General features: G+C 40.9%; 1 protein-coding gene across 1 annotated transcript; it reads right to left on the reverse strand.

The window, feature by feature from the left end:
- Positions 1–9258: 9258 nt before the first annotated feature.
- kcnk3b (potassium channel, subfamily K, member 3b) lies at positions 9259–14516 on the reverse strand. Its single transcript, XM_031310044.2, has 2 exons — positions 13903–14516; positions 9259–10549 (listed from the first exon to the last, which is right to left on the reverse strand). Exons 1-2 carry the CDS (start codon positions 14183–14185, stop codon positions 9657–9659), a joined length of 1176 nt encoding a protein of 391 aa, XP_031165904.1. The 5' UTR covers positions 14186–14516; the 3' UTR covers positions 9259–9656.
- Positions 14517–17500: the final 2984 nt, after the last annotated feature.

Raw genomic sequence — 17500 nt, forward strand, 5'->3', positions numbered from 1 at the left:
GGTTCGACAGGCTGCCCATAGCACTATTTTCTCCTTCTTTTTCTTATTCAACCAAAAATGAAATAACTATTTACAAAATATGGAACCAAATTTCTGGACCTATAAAAGAGGTCAACTAAACAGGACTAAACTCAGACTATGATAACTTAAAGGGGCCTTACTCGAAATACTGAAAAAAGAAAACAGGGCTGGGATTGCCTGTCTCTGCTGTGCTCAGTGGCGATTTTAGACCCTTTTTAGTGGGGCTCAACCCCCCCCCCTAAATTTCATCTCAGCCCCCCTAAAAACTTTAATAATAATAATAATAATAATAATTGTCTGTTAGTGACAGAGGGCAAACAATTACAGGTCCAAAGAAACAGGTTTAATATCCTGTGTCGCTGTCGTTGATGCTATGCATCTGTAACCCAGTCAAGGAAAGTTTTATTTTTTATTTATTTATTGTTTACACCTCATTAGCATTTCATTTGATTCTGGTAGTCCATAAAGGGACTTTCTTAGTTTTTTCATATGTTCAATATTTTGCATTTATCCTCTGTTATAATAAAAATACATATATTCATTGTTATCCAGTGAAATTACTGATTTCCCAGGGGTTGGGGGTTAAAAACTTTTGCAAGGCACTGTATCCGTGTCCAACCCGGTCTCACGCCAGTTCGTGAAATAGTCACGTTATTTTTATTTATTGATGCGTGTACAGGTCACGATTTTCTCATTTATTTTGTGTACAGGTCACGATTTTCAAACCTGACCATTTCACGAAATGCCATGACACTGGGCTGCTCTGGGGGACGCAACAACGGGGAAATGAAATGCCACAACGGGGAAAATAAACGCCACACGTCGGCGACAAAAACAGGACGGACCGCCACACGCGGTCACAACGGGGAAATTAAACGCCACACGCCAGCGACAACAACGGGACGGACGGCCACACAGCCCGATCCCCGGGCGCAGGGACACGATCCGCGGTTACTGTGGCACGCAACAACGGGGACATGAAACGCCACAACAACGGGACGGTTGGGGTTAGGAAAAGAAGATACTGGGAAAGGAACCGTCACACAAAGGACACGTCGACAACAACGGGACGGTTGTGGTTAGGAAGAGAATAACGCTGAAAGGAACTGCAACACGCCGGACGCGATCTCGCTCTCCGGGGTGAAAGTCCTGTATTGTTTGAGCCATCCACCACCCCGACCAACCTCGCTACGTGGATTTTCTGCTTTTCATACTACTCCCTACCGTTGTCGTGCTGTGATCACGAAATATGCTTCCCATTTAAATACATTAAAATTCGTAATCACCACACGAAAAAAAAACGACATAATCGTGTCCTGTTCAGGAATCAATAGATTTAATAACGTAACCATTTCACAAACTGCCATGAGACTGGGCTCGCCGTGTCACATTCTCATTAGGGGCTGAGCCCCCCCTAAAGGTCTGATCCTAGAATCACCACTGGCTGTGCTTATTTTCTGTACTATGAGTTGCTTTGCCAGCTCTTTGATAAAACCAATCTAGCGTTACGAACAGCAACATGTCACCATCGGTCGGACTGACTGCCAGTTTGGGTGCTGGCATTTTCTTTAGTCTATGGGCCAACAGAAAAAAAATTAGCTCTCCAAGCTAATGTTAGTGAAAGCGTTGACATATGAACATGCATTTTAGATGAAGGAGATCGTAAATCCAGTTGTTCCTCGTCCCTGTTTGCTCAGCGCCGTTAAATTGTATGCGCTGGACACAGGAGTTTTCTATTGTAAACAAACATTGCTAATGGGTCAACATGAAAAACCTACATTTTTGCACGCATAAACGGCACATACAGGTACCGCAAAACGTCAAGGCCGCTTTCTAGAGGATACAAAATAGAAGATCCTATACTGTAGATGTCAATGCAATTTGACGTGTGTTTGGATCATCATTTTGACAAAAGTGTTTATTTCTTGTTAAACAAGCTTTTGTTTCATAGACATTTCTAATATTTATTTTGTGACCTTGCCTGAACCTGAGCCAAAATAAGGTTGGACGCCGTCATGACTCATGTTCTCTCCTTCCTCTTCCCCCGTCCAAGTGGATCTATGACCCAACACATTGGCCAGATATTCTGCTTACCTTATCTAGCAAAGCTAAGCTTATTTTTCTGCTAGCTATTTAGCGTACAGACATGAGAGTGCTATTGATCGGTATTTCTTTACACTTTAAATATCTATGTCAGGGGTGTCAAACTCATTTTCACTAAGGGCCACACTGGAAAAAGAGAATCACACCAAGGGCCAGACATGTAGAGTTTATCGATGTGCTTTTGCACTTTTTTTCCTCATTTTTGTTGTTTTTGTTCCGACTTTTTTGTGGCTTTCTCAGACATTTGTCACCTTTTTGTAAATTTGTTGCTTTTTCCGTCATTTTTGTATGCTTTTTGTCGCATTGTTGTTGACATGAAGCCCTATAAAAGTCATCAAAAGAGTTCCTTAGCCATCATAGAATTTAGCAAATCAAGCAAAACAAAGATACATTTTTCTTTTAACAACAGCCTGTTTCACAGCCTGAATATGAAAACTCTCTGCTTCTGGGGGAATTTCTGAGTCTCCGAGTCGGCAAATCTGCCATATTCTGCTTTGAATGTCAGGTAATTGCAGTTTAAAAAACACTTTCCTGTGTTTTTGGTTTGGCGCACAACTAGGCGGGCCAAAATTTATTGTGAACCCAAATTGATATACGCGCCGGATCTAAATCTGCAAGGGGCCGGATTTGGCCCACGGGCCTTGAGTTTGACACATGTGATCTATGTGATGAATAAAGGTCTTACTGCTTGGGCCTTTATCAAAGAAATTTGCCTTGCCAGAACTTAAACCGACATATAGGTAATTAATTCTGCTTTATTTAGTATAATTCATTAAAATAAATAAATATTAACACAACATTACAAATACACAAGTGCACTTTAGCACACAAATTGGCATAAATATGTGACAGACACCTTCGGTTTTAACCTGCCCAGAATGTTTCTAAAAACAGAGATTAAACCAAGTGACGTAATGCCATCGCTGACCTTCTCAGTGGAACTATTTCTGTCTTTGACATAGATACTCAGGTCTATGGCCAAAGTAGAAAACAGCAGATGCTCCAGCTACAGGGGGTCAATACAGGGATTTGTCAAATGGATACTCCTTCTGTTGCTTTTCTGTGCACATCTAATGGCTGAAGGCAGATTCACAGGCACAAGGCCAGGCCTTACAAGCTGGTTTGATGTTGCAGTGGCAAGAAAATGTTGATCGATTGAACGAGATACAGTCCTAATGGCTCTACTCTCAGCAACTCACACTTTGATGTAATAATTCTGTTCTTGGTGCATACAGCACTTTGATTTGTGGTTATAAATGGATAGCTCCATTCACTCTACTGATGCTCATTCCTGTCTCACTTGTTATGGAGTCATAGTGGTTCCCAACCTAGGGATCAGGTCCCCCACAACGTGTCTATACATTATATCTGAGGGGTTGCACGATGATTAAAAGAAAGAAAAGAAAGGTTAGAATTTTATTCTGAAAAAGTCAACATAAATTGGGATTGCAGAAATATATATATATATATATATATATATATATATATATATATATATATATATATATATATATATATATATATATATATATATATATATATATATATATTTCTTTCTGATTTCCTATCATGTTAATATAATAATGATTTTACAACTTCAGGTGTCTAAAATGATTCAATGTGCAAGGGAAACAAATCATTCTTTGGTTGTAAGCCAAAATGTTGGGGAACCCCTGTTATAATGCATAATCTCTACATAGAGTATTTTATTCTTTTGGACTAAGGTAGCATCAGGACTCCACAAACAAACATAGAAACAACTGGATGTGTGATGTCCAAACCTGACAATATCACACAACAGAAATAAAACTTACAAGGCAAATAAAGCCAGGCATAGCGAGTGTAAAAAAATGGAAGGTCAAACATGTTATACAGGGGTGGACAAAATACCAGAACCACAATTACAAAAGCAATACAGTATCCTTGTAGCAGCAATTCAAGCTACCAATGTCTTGCCTTTTTGTACCTCTAAAATTCACTGATAAAAAATTGTAATTTAAGACAAAACATTTAAGAGCTTATCGATTTTGTCGATTGGTATTCAAGTAAACATAACTGCCTTGTAAAGCACAGAAAACATACACAAAACAGCTCAATTTAAACCCAGGTAACTCTCATGATTTATTATTTATTCTTCATGTATGTTGAATTATGTTTGCTTGTAGACAAATGTGAACCAGTTTCCATTTCCTCTATATTTGGACCAAATTACATTGTTCTTTCCAGGAAAGTTATTGAACATTTTTTTATGGAATTATTTGGATATGATGCACCCATAAAGTATAGCGTTACCAATTAACCCAACACATTCTCCCAATATAACTGTAGTGGTGTTCTGGTGTCCTAATTAAAACTTTTAATTTTGTCCACCCCCTGCTCAATGTACCACATGATGAACGAATATACATACTGTACTGCTACAAACCATGACATAATGATACGCGCCACACTCGGCATACACTGCGCTCGTGACTAACCTGCTGTAGGTTGTCCGGAACTGGATTTCAGTCAGACTTCCCAGAGGGACACCATCTGGGCCAAACGGTCATTTCTATACATTCAGCATGCTTTTTTCACACAGCACAGCGTGATTTATAAATAGCATGGAGATGGTAAAACCACTTGACTACATCTTATACTGTCGTATATTGTATACAGAAATCATACATAATTATTATACATTGCATACAGAAAATGCCCGTTGAACAGGACTTCCAGTAAAACAACATTCAAACTCAAAAAGAGGCTGTTTTTGAATAAAATATCCATGTTTTAATGTTTTCTATGGATGTTCTTCTCTATAGTTAAGCAAAATAGTACAATATTGTTTTGAACTTGCCAGACAAATTACTAGTCTCAATTGTGCATACATCCCTTGGCAAGTTAAGATTAAAAAAAAAAAAAAACAAGTTCTACAATTATTCAAAATCTTCAAGTACTCTGTGTGTGTTCAAGTAGTACTTTTAAAAAGCATTTTCTTTTCCAAGCGAGAAACAGAGAAACCTGTTTAAGCCTGTGCAACATGACGTAGTCCTACTTTAAAACTAATACAGTACTTGCATAAAATATACAGTAGGCTGTTGATTTCAGGGTCCCTTATTGTTAAAAGCAAGTCAAAAGCAGAAAGCATCATCATCCATTATCATGTGCAAACAGTACTTTTGTATTTCAGTAAGGTTCAGTCCAAGATCAGTTTCTCAAGGCGCCAGACCTGGGTCAGATAGTATTTGGCACTTCTTTTCATGTCCATTATTTGGAGTGTTATTTCACCCCACAATGCAAAACGGAGGAAAGTCGAAAGGAAAAGATCCACCTTCAGATATTTAGAATAGCATCAATCTGTGATGTTCGATATATTTTAATTCTAAACAAAATCATACTCATTTTCCAGGGCCCACATTTCCGTCATTGGAAACCGACTTGTGTATTGTTTCTTCAGGTGGTGGCAGTGGAGGAATCAAACTCATTTATTTAAGTACTGTAACTGTAACTAGTACTATATTGATAACTAGTAACTTGTACTATATTGATAATTACTGTGCAATTCCATTACTGTGCAATACCTGTATACTGTGCAATATCATTACTCTCATTGTCCAATATCTATTACTCATTGAATATGATCACCACTATTGGGCAATATTTAAATAATGTGCAATAACCCACACTGCATATCACAGTGTATATAAACCCATACTTCCATAATATACATTAATCCATCACATTTACCTAGCAGCTTAAGCTACTAGTTAGTCTACTGATTCAAACTTTGCATTAAAAACATAAGCTTATAAAATATAATGCATTGCTAAAGTAGCTTGTGACCCCTTGCCAAAAAGCAGTGTCTAGTTCAGGCCTTTTGTCACATTTGAGATGTATATGAGTTATATATATATTATATGTTAGCACTTCCATCAAAGAGACGTTTTTTCTTCTTTTCATGCCCCATTAATCATCTCCCCTCATATTTATGTTGTGACCCTTTTGAGGGGACCTGAACCTAATGCTTGGAACCACTGGACTAAACTACCGTACTGTATGTAAAGTAGTTCAAACTAGCTCCACCTCGACCAGCTACAACAGTAAAATGCTGCTTATGCGCTAATGCATTAGTGATAACATTCTCATATTTTTACACATAATAATATAATACTCACAGGAACCATTTTCCTGCAGAACGATTACTATTACTTTTGATGCTTTCAGTGTATTTCGCGGGCAATGAAAGATTTTGAATGCAGGACTTTTACTTGTCGTGATGTATTTTCATATTGTTGTATTGCCACCTTTACTACCACTGAGGGGGGTTTCCTACATTTTCTAAACTGCCTTTCAACAATCCAAAGAGAAACAGGTAAAAACCTGGTGTTCTCAGTAGCTGGTTATCAGCGGTGGACAAAACATTGATCAGATCCTTCATAATTAAAGAAGAAAAGTCCTTCCTCCTTTCTGATTTGACACCAAAATAAGTCAGAAATCTCATTTGCAGCTGCCAGAAATACACTTAACGTGATGTCACATCATGTCGCCTACAGAAAAAATGCACCATTAAACACCAAAAATAGGCCCAGAAATACAAAGAATAGTATCTGAGGGTGGATTTTTTCCCTTTTTTATCAATCAGAGAGTCTATTGTGGCATGATTATCTGTGATTGACAACCATGATTTGTTATCCATTGTCCAAACACAGAAAAGCGCCTCCCATCTGCCACTCCAAACTGCTCCTAAAATAGTTTGCATCTACAGTTTGATCCAGATGTGATTTAGACAGCTCTGCACACTTCATGTCTGAATAGCTGATGTGTATTGTTTGATAGTTTGTGAAGCTTCATCGTCCATCAGGTCAAAAGAGCAGAGTGAAGAGAAATATAGTAGATTCACACCCCAAAATACCTCCCAGCGCCTCCAAAGCTCACCAATTAAAATGTCTTATCTTGTCTTATATCAGCACACAAACAGAGAGCATCTAAAAACAATGACAATTTCTGGTTTATATTAAAGGAATAGTTATACATTTTGGAAAATATGCTTATTTGTTTTATTGCTAAGAGTTAGAAAAGAAGATTGACATCACTCTCATGTCTGTATACTAACTATGAACCTTGAGATAGGAGCCAATTAGCTTAGCTTAGCATTAAGACTGGAAACGGGGACAAACAGCTAGCCTAGCTCTATCCAAAGGGGAAAAAAATCTGTCTAAAAGAACAAGGTAACATGTAAATAAGTGAGGCATATTTTTTAACTTTGGACAGAGCCATGCTAGCTGTTTAACACTGTTTCCATTGTTTATGTTAAGCTAAGCTAAGCTAACCAGCTGCCTGGCTCCAGGTAACTAGCTAACAAGTTACATATTTACCATACAAAGACAGAGTATGATCAAACTTCTAATCTGTAGCTTTAGCGTACAGACATAAAAGTGGTATTGAGCTTCTCATTTGGCAGGGCGAAGAAGCATATTTTCCAAAAATTTTGAACTATTCCTTTAACAGCGTACCTCACAAGAACCTGGATGACTGGTGTGTATCTACTCTGGTTCCTGAAGGACTGATAGAAGCATCACATTGGAAACACCATCAGGCAGACAAGTACCTGCTCTGGACTGACTTCTGGGCCCAGCAGAGGCAAATGGCCACTAATGTAACCAAGCATTAAAGTAACAGAAATACGTTACAGTACAGTAACCTTGCAGTGAGTACCAGGATGGCCAAACGGCCAGTTTTTGTTGATTGTCAGAGTTGTTGATTCAGCCTGATGGTCATTTTTAAAGCAGTGTAGAGTGTGTTTGTAGTGTTTAAATAAATCCAGTGAAGTGTGTTTCAGTGCTGGTGAGTGTCTACTTGTGATCGCCGTACTTCTTTGTTAATGCAGTTTTACTGTGTTATGGATATGTCATCGTGATTTTTTGAACTTTTCCACTTGTGCAGTTACATAATGCAGCAGCGTTTGTGACTGATGCACCAGCAGTTTGGGCAGAATCACAGAGGCAGGTACACAGAATATGAGTCAGTTTTTGTGTGTGTGTGTGTGTGTGTGTGTGTGTGTGTGTGTGTGTCAGTTTTATTGCAGTTCTTACATCACAATTTGTTTAAATAAGGTTTTAGGGCAACATGAGGCAACTTACAGACAGGGTTGGTAATTAATTTCAATGTAGACTTTTTAATATATTGTTTGAAATGGTCTTTACACACCAACAGCAATAAATAACTTATGGGCTCTGAAAAAGGAGCGAAAAAGATCCGTCATCTGTAGCTGCTGTAATCCTGTGAAAAAAAACGCCCACCAATCACTGCCTCGCAGTCCGCTTGGAAAGAACCAATGAAATGCCTCCTTGCCCAGCTGCACGTACTCTACCCCTCCCGTATACGAGCCTGAGCTCAAAGCGCGTCGTCGCCGCATTGCTTACAGTAGTCACGTTTGTTTTAAACATTCTATATTATAATATTAGGTGTTTGCTTCCCGGTGAATGAGACGTGAAAAATCTGCGGTCATTTCTCCGCTCTCCTCTGAAGTAGCGACACAGCGGTGCTCGTGCACGTGCACGTCTGTGTGTGGGTTGGAGCCCCGAAGAGATGCTATTTTCAAATCTTGCTAGCTTTTCAACCTTACCAACCCTGCCTTGAAATTAAACCAGAAAGTCGTCTGAATTGATGCTGCATCAGTCACAAATACCGATAGTCGGCCGTCGGTCTGGCGAGGTCAGTGACTCGAGTCTGTTCGGTGTGTTCCGTGCCGTCGTCCGTCGGAGGAGCTGTTGTCCTTCATTTTGGCCGACCTGACATGGTGGGCGGGCAGTCGGACTCCATGACCAATCCGATTGGTGGAGTGCTAACCCGGAAATGACGAGCGGGATGAGCGTGACTAAGCCCCTCAAAATCTGACGAAAATCTTTTAAACTGACCTTTGTCGATCTGAAATGAAGACAGATTCAGCAACTGCATGGCCTATTTCTCACTTAAAATGTCTTCAGAAACACGTTTCGGTGAACTATTTTAGTAAAATATGATTTAGTGTGTCAGGGGCTTAAAAACTCTACAAACTTTAAGAAATAACCCCTGAGTGGTATCAGCACCTCTGAGATTAACAAAAACACTCAATTGGAATTTACTGCAGAGCTGTTGTGTAAGAGGTGTTCATTTTTTTTCATCTTGCCATATCATTGTGCCGTTGCTCAACTGACTCGACGTGAACCTGTTCTGCCGCTCTGCTGTCACCTACCAGTTGTGTGCACTGTACGCCTCATGTACTGCAGCGTGCAGTACATGAGGCCAAGATGACTTCCTACTGTTAAGACCTCAAGTCAAATCTTGCTTGCGGCACTTTCTCAAACAAATATTTGAGTAAGACTTTGCTGTTTACAGTATTCTATGTGCTTTTTCCCTTTTCCGTGTCTCACTGTTTACTGGGATTCTAGCACCACAAACACCTTCTGTACTTGCAGTCATATCTTTTGCTGTGAAGACTGCCAAGTATCTGTTGTCCGCTTGGAAGTACAGACGCACTGGGCTGTACTAAAATTTGCTGTATTGAAAGGCTAGACGGAGCTGCGTCTCTTAAACACCCTGAATGGAGAGAGAATGTGTAGGCCCGATGTTATGGAGCTTATGCTCGAACACTGATGTGGACTGCAAACGCAGCCTGTGGACCCGGGCTCCACGTAGTGAGGACAGTTGCTGTTCTGTTGCATGTAGGCATCCGAGAAGGTGAGCTCCTGAGGGATCATGGTGGGTATGGAGCCCCGCAGCTTCTCCTTGCTTCTGTACCACAAGCAGGAGCATATAGTCTGGAAATGCAGTACCTCAGTGTAGACACCTTTTAAATCTTTCGCCTTTGTAGAGTCGTCTGCTACAGGTGTGGAAGAGGTCGAGGCTGAGATTGGTAGCAGATGAGCCACCTCTCCTCTGGGCTTGCCGACGGACGTCAGGGCCCTCTGCTTGGCGTCCCTTCGCTCGTCCTCGGTGTTCATGGTCAGGAAGCGAAGCACCACCAGGTTCAGGAAGGCTCCGACCACCGTCAGGCCCGTCAGAATGTAGACGAAGCAGAAAGCCACATAACGGGGGTCGTTCTGCAGCGCGTCGTCCCTCTGCAGAGCCACGTAGTCTCCGAACCCGATGGTGGTGAGCGTGATGAAGCAGTAATAAAAGGCGTGGAGGAAGCTCCATCCCTCACAGTGGGAGAACGCCATGGCCCCCACGCACAGCGTGCTCATGCAAGAGAAGAAGCCCACCGTCACCATGTTTGCCATGGAGACCTCGGCGTGACGCATTCCCAGGCACTTCTTGGCTTGGTGCAGCAGGTACCGGACGAACGTGTTGATCCGCTCACCCAGGCTCTGGAACATGACCAGGGTGAGCGGGATCCCCAGGAGGGCGTAGAACATGCAGAAGACTTTCCCTGAGTCGGTGCTGGGTGCTGCATGGCCGTAACCTGAAGGAGAAGACATCACAGGTTTACACAGACTCAGACACTGTGCACGGGGTGCTGTCTGAGAAGCTGTGTTGTTGTGACTGAGGCAGTTTCACATCAAGCTCCTGTCATAAAATGATTATTTCATTAGGTTGTTGCTTGACACAGGAAACCAACACAGAGTCTCACTAAATCCTCCCCTTGATGGAAAACCCAATCACACTCTTCAGCTTGACTTTAATAATAATAATAATAATAATACATTTTATTTGGCAGACGCCTTTCTAGATACACAAGGACATCTTACATGTTTAAGAGGGCATAAAAGGAGAAAATACAATAGAATACATTTACCTTCATAGAAATACATTTAACAAAATAGACAACATCCGAAAAGTGATAAGAAATCTCAGAAAAGCAGTAAAAAAGTGTGTCGGGAGGGTCTCTATGGCAATGCAGTACTATGAAGACTTAAAGATTAAAAGCTTTCTTAAAAAGGTAGGTCTTTATCATTTCTTTTTTTTTTTTTTTTTTTAAGATCAATGTTTTATTGTTTTTTTATCATTAGACATACAGAACAGAGAAACACAAATTGAACAAGAACAAAAACCCTCTCCCACCCCCCACCCTCTGCGGTCTCGAGGAAAACTAGTCACTCTCCTCTAGTTCTTGTGGCGCTGAGGTCATTAGGTCTGATATTTGTGCTGCTGCGCTTTCCCATAGGTCTATAGTTGATGATTTGGCTTTGTTAATCCTTGCTGTAGAGAGCTCAAGCATAACTATGTCTAGAAAATACACCAACCACTGTTTTATACAAAGCGAGTGGGGGGAGGGAGCCAGCGTTGAGCTATCATTTTTTTTTGGTTGCAGTTGATCCAGCAAATTTTCCTCTGTCTCCCAAGCAGGTGTAATTTAGAGTCGTCATTAAGTAACAAGACAATCGGGTCAGTAGGAATTCGACATCCTATCACATCAGATAGTATTGATGTTGTTTTATTCCAGAACTCATGCACCTGTGCACACTCCCAGACCACGTGCAAGAAAGTTCCAGTTTGTTCAGGTTGACAGAACGTGCAATAGGGAGTAGGAATGGCTTTAGAGACGTATCTCTTCTGAGGAGTCCGTCTTTAACATTTTTTTAAATGAATTGACTGTCTGCATGTCGAATGTGAGAGGGGAGGGCATTCCAGAGTCTTGGTGCAGAACAGCTGAAGGCCCTGGCCCCCATGGTGGAGAGGCGGAATGTGGGGGTGACAGGAGGCCAGCCGAGGAAGAGCGGAGGGAGCGAGAAGGGACATAGCCTGGTAGGGGGTCAGTAATGTAGCTGGGTGCGAGATTATGGAGTGCTTTGTAGGTGATGAGGAGGGTCTTAAATTCAATATGGTAGTGCACAGGGAGCCAGTGTACATTGATGAAATGTAAATGAATTAACAGTTAACAATGTTGTGAATTAACAGCTATTTAGTTATAACTCCCACGTTGTTGTCAGCTGAGACGTTTGACACACTGGAAATAAATCACTTTCTTCTTCTAAATTCACTTTCGTTCTTTTTTCTTTTAAGATAATTTTTTGGGGGTATTTTTGCCTTTAATCACGAGGACAAAATGAAAGGGGAGAGAGAGGGGGAAGACATGCAGGAAACCAGCCGGAGCCTCTAAAATCGAGGAATAAACCTCTTTATATGGGCGCATGCTCTACCAACTGAGCTGCCCGGGCGTCCAACTTTCTTTCTTCTTTCTTGTTGGGTTGTTAGCGACGTGACAAGTTGTTTCCATTATCCAATTACACACAAGTTACATTTTAAAGTGGGTTCTAAAATATTTTTGGAGTCAGTATTCTCAGATTTGACTGTTTTAAAGCCAAAATAACAAGAAATGAAGGAATTTTGTCTTTGTCCCACTAGAATTAGATTCCTGGTACTTTTTAATGTATTTATTTAACCAGGAAAGCCTCATTGGGATATAATTATTCTAGTCTATTTCTTTACTATGACACCTACTATTCGTGGGTGTCATAGTAAAGAAAGGCAGTGAAAAAAGCACACACAGACACACAACATTAGACAAGTTAAACAAAATATACCACAAAATCAAACAGAAATGTGATTCTTAAATCATGAATATAATTTGTAATACAGTCATCCTAGAAACAGGCTAACAGGCACCTTTAGGCAACCAAAGAGCTGTCTAAAACCACATTAAATAAGTAAAACTAATCCAAAACAATAACTTAATGAGACGTAATCATTGTGGACAGGTCTTTAAAACAGGATTTAGACATTCATGTAAGGAGATACAATCTACAGACATGTTTTAACCGTTACATGGATGTGGAAACGTGAAAAACACATTTTTCAGTTGCTAGTCAAACATGTATTAGGGTTGTTGGTTTACCTCACATGGGGGTAATTTAGCCTCAGTTTGTGCCTCTCATGTTATTACCATTCGAGTCACAGAGCTAAGCGTTTGAATTTCCCAAAATCCTCAAAGACTCCTTTAACCATCTGGATGAAAAAATATTCTGTTTGCTGCACGAGAAAAATATTTGTGACCTGCTTCTGTTTCCTATCCAGAAAGCTTGAAATCCCATCTCTCCTCCTTTTAGGACAACAAGGAAAATATTTGAAATTGGAAAATAATAACATCAATTTGGACATGTAGACGAAATATTGGTTCCAGTGGTGTAGTGTAGTATGTGAGACGCAGGTATACGCAGTATACCCACTAAGAAAGCTGCAGGATTTCCATACACCCACTTAATAATTCCCAATGAACACGCAACAACATACTTTCCATTATATTTTTGATATATTTTGAATTGTCATCTGTGTTTTTTTTCTTCACATAGGCTAAATAAAGGTATTTCCACAGTAAATTGGTGCATAAAAGTGTATCCGAATACATGAAATGAAGTCAGTGATGCTTAAAACTTCCCTGGGGGAGGACAACCAGACCCACCACTATGATATGCCCCCCCCCCCCCCAAAACAAAAAACAAAAGGCAGATTCTGGCCAATATACAGTACACCCACTACAATACGTTAGACTACACCACTGATTGGTTCATGTCACACAAACGGAGCAAGGAGATGTAATTTCTTGGCACCATCTTTGTGCCCAAAATGTAGGCCTGTGTGAGTATGTGGTACACATGTTTTGCAATACATCTTTTTTTTTAAATAAAGAAACTGTATAAAAAAGTATAGATTGTACACAAGAAGAAACAACCCAGTAGGTGGTCTACCTTTGACAGCAGTGAGACACCCCGTCAAAGAGGAAATGATCTTTCTACAATACCTGCCTACAGAGCATCTCTAAATGCAATGGCTTCCATTAAGAGCTGTTAATGTACTGATTAAGAAACTTGCGCTCACCTATTGTCGTAATCACAGTGATGGCGAAGTAAAAGGACCCAGAGAATTTCCACTGGATTCCTGCTTTGTGAGGTTTGAGCTGTAAGACGACGTGCTCCAGCTCCTCGAAGTTCTCTTTGGTCAAGTTGTATTTGCGCATGAGTTCGTACTTTCTGGCGTCGAGCTTCCTCTTGTGACTCTTCTCCTGCTTGGACTCCAGAGTCTCGAAGACGGCCGCCCCGACCACCAGGTAGGTGAGGATGCTGATGATGAGGGCGAGAGTCCTGGCGTTTTGTCTCTTCATGATAAGAAAAGGGAGAAATGCTCTATGTGCAGGTGGGGAGCTGAGACTCTTCTGCGACCTTCTCCTGACGCACTCCGGATCCAACGGAGGGGCGGGGGGGGGCTTTTGGAGACGGAGCTGTTCTCTCAGCACCACCCCCACATCACAGTTGGGTTGCTACTGTATTTGGACTATTTGTCACCGGCTTATATTTAGATTCTACAGAAAAGAAACGCAGGGCAATCCCACAGACTGTCAGAAGTAGCAGCTGAAATCATGCGCTCTCCTTTCCGGTGGGCTTTTGCGCACAAACGCGCGCATCTTTCCCACTTGAAGCCAATATAAACAAGTTTTCTCAAGAAGCTGACACACTCCTCAAGCAGAGGCTCCAACTAACGTCGGGAACTGTAACCAGGTGTATGATCCATGTGTTCATTCCCAGATACAATATTTGCATAGTCGTTTATTTAAACAGACTGGCTCTACTGGCTTCACAAGTTGTCTAGCAACCTAATGATAAGCATCGTTTTCCGTGAGTAAACATTAAAAAGCACATCCTTTTCAGGTTAAGCAGGATTCTTCAGCTCAGACACACAACTTTGGACAAACTGATATAGAAAATAAAGGAGTGTGGTTATTTAAAAACATAAAGAAGCACAATGTATGGTTTAATTATTTTATGGCATGGAAGAGGACAATATTTACATATCATTTAATATCAGAGTCTTTAGTTTTTCTCCTGTCTAAAATAAAAAAACTGGCAATGCTGGTTTAAAGGATAACTCCGCCAATTTTACACATGAAGTTGTAGCTATAATGTCTTCTGTGTCTATGGAAGAGCCTTTTATCAATGACCCTGATGATGTCATAGTGATGTCATTAGGGTTATCTAGATTTGAGACTACACATTTATAGAGCTCAAAAGTGTGGTTCCGGAAGTAAAAATCCCATTTGTTTTCCCATAAGGATTTTGATTAGCCATAATGTCTAAACCATGCCAGGTAGATTTACGAGCTTGTGCAACGAAAGTGTCCGTATGAAATCAACCTTATTTGAAGAAATATATGTTTTATTCGCGATGTTATGGAGAAATACTACACTACTAACTCATTTCACATCCGTGAAAAAGGGTCGGGAGACTTATACTACGTTTACACGTGGCCGGCTATTTTCATAAACGGACATTTCAACCTCTCCGTTTTCAAAAATAACATCGTGCACAGCTGTCAGTTTTCAGAAAAGTCTTCGTTTCCATGTACCCGTGTATATATGCTGTCAATGCCGTCAAGAGCATGCCAAACCTGTAGGTGTAACAAGAAGCTTGAGCCCACGTTAGCCAATCAGAATCCCGAAAATAGCAACAACAGCAACAAATCACTTCCTCTCTTCTCTTCCTCACTTCCTCGGCTGCCTAAAACTCAGTTTGTCTCAGTTTACATGCAAACGTGCAAACCAAGTTTTCCAAAATCTCCACTCTGGCCAGAGGTTTTTTAGAAAGAATCATTTTCAGAGGTGAATTCTCCATTTGCATGTAAACGAAGGGCACAAATGAAGGGAAATGTCTCAGTTTTTCAAAATAACCATGTATGTGTAAACAGGGTATTACACAGGAGCATTTAATGAACACTCAATTGAGGAGACAATTAAGCAGGCAGTAGAGTTTAACCACCATGTGTTATTGTGCAATGCCGTCCCAACTCTGAAGTTCCTGTTTTCCTGAAGGTGTATTTAAAGTCATGCTGGTGGCGTTATGTTTAGCTGAACGTTTAAGGTAAACAAAGATATTGCAAGCGCCTAAACCACAGATGCTAAAGCCTAGTTCAGCCTATCTCTCTCTCTTTCTTGGAAGCATGCAAAAGTGTGGCTGGGCCACCGACCTCCAAAAGGAGACAGTCCTGAGATGAAATATTCCCTTATCATGCAGCTGCCTAGATTCCCTGAATCTGTACAGAGACAAACATAATTATACATGAACAGGTTTGGTTATTAGAGACTGGCCGAATATTCTCGTCAACTGACCTATGAATGATCTGCTGTTTATGCCTGGCAAACTCGATTCCTTTTAAGGATTCGGGTTATTCTGAGTCACTCACTAAACTGATCCAGGTTGTGCGGGTCACTTGAGTCAGTATTGCTAAATCACCAAGGAAACTCCTAGCGAGCTTGCAATGTTTCGGACTGCCTGCTCGACCTAATTGCATTTTAATATACTACATTTATACACCAAATCTACAGTAGGCCTAGGCTACGTGCAGAACATTGTTATTTCAGAAGTGAAAGAATGGCCTTTGTTGTGGATTTGCTTTTCACCCTGACCCGAGGAGAGACTTCACTCGCTCTACAGATCCACTCATGACAACGTAGCCGGCTGAAACGCGTGACTGACTTACTGACTCAAGAGCTCATGAGTCCCATGGTCTGCGAGCTTGCAATGTTCCCGGCTCTGCAGGAAGTTCCTATAACCTGTTATCTCGGACTGTCTCTGCTTGCTGTCACCTGAGTTGACTTTTGGCAGCAAGAGGTTTGTGTGTAGCACTGTTATCATTTTAGATTGAATTGTAGCAGGACTCAACTGATCTGAGTTAGTGATACTAGAGACTCGCAACTCATGAGTTCATTTAAAGAGTCGGATTAAAGATCCAAGTGAGTCACGACTCAAACAGGTTTACTGCTGTTGTCTAAGCTTTTCCTTTGTCTCATCATAGCACAACATGGTGTTCCACCACACTACCCACAATCCTAAGCGTAACAGCGACGTCTCTGATTGGTGGAGCTTAAACCTGCATTCTATTTGAATTCCAGCAGGGGGCAACACGTGCGGTTGCAAAAGGAGTTCGGTTTCTGTAGAAGTCTATGAGAAAGTGACCCACTTCTCACTTGATTTATTACCTCAGTAAACATTTTCATAATAACTTTATAATCTCAGTCGCTAGTTTGAAGTCTTCTGCAACACAGAATGCTGTTCATGTTTTGAATTATGGTCTCGTTGATTTTAAAATCGGCGATAAAGCAGGGGGTGTTTTAGGGCGTGGCTATGATTTGATTGCCAGTGAAAGTGTGTAACGTAACGTAGAGTGTAAGGGCTCCTCCCTCACTCCTCCCTCTCGTCTAAAATCGTCACATCCACAACCAGGATGGCTGCGCCCGTAACAGCAAACTCGACGACTCATAGCAGATCTCCACAAACCAATGGGTGACGTCACACATGCTCTGTCCATTAATATTAACAGTCTATGGTTACCATGGAAGTGTTTACCACACCCGCGAACGGCTAGAGTGAGCTGCTACCATTGTAGTCTATGATAGTTTCTGTACACAGTCTTGTGCCTTGGCCAT

Source organism: Sander lucioperca, chromosome 18 (genome assembly GCF_008315115.2).
Source record: "Sander lucioperca isolate FBNREF2018 chromosome 18, SLUC_FBN_1.2, whole genome shotgun sequence".
Taxonomy (NCBI): domain Eukaryota; kingdom Metazoa; phylum Chordata; class Actinopteri; order Perciformes; family Percidae; genus Sander; species Sander lucioperca.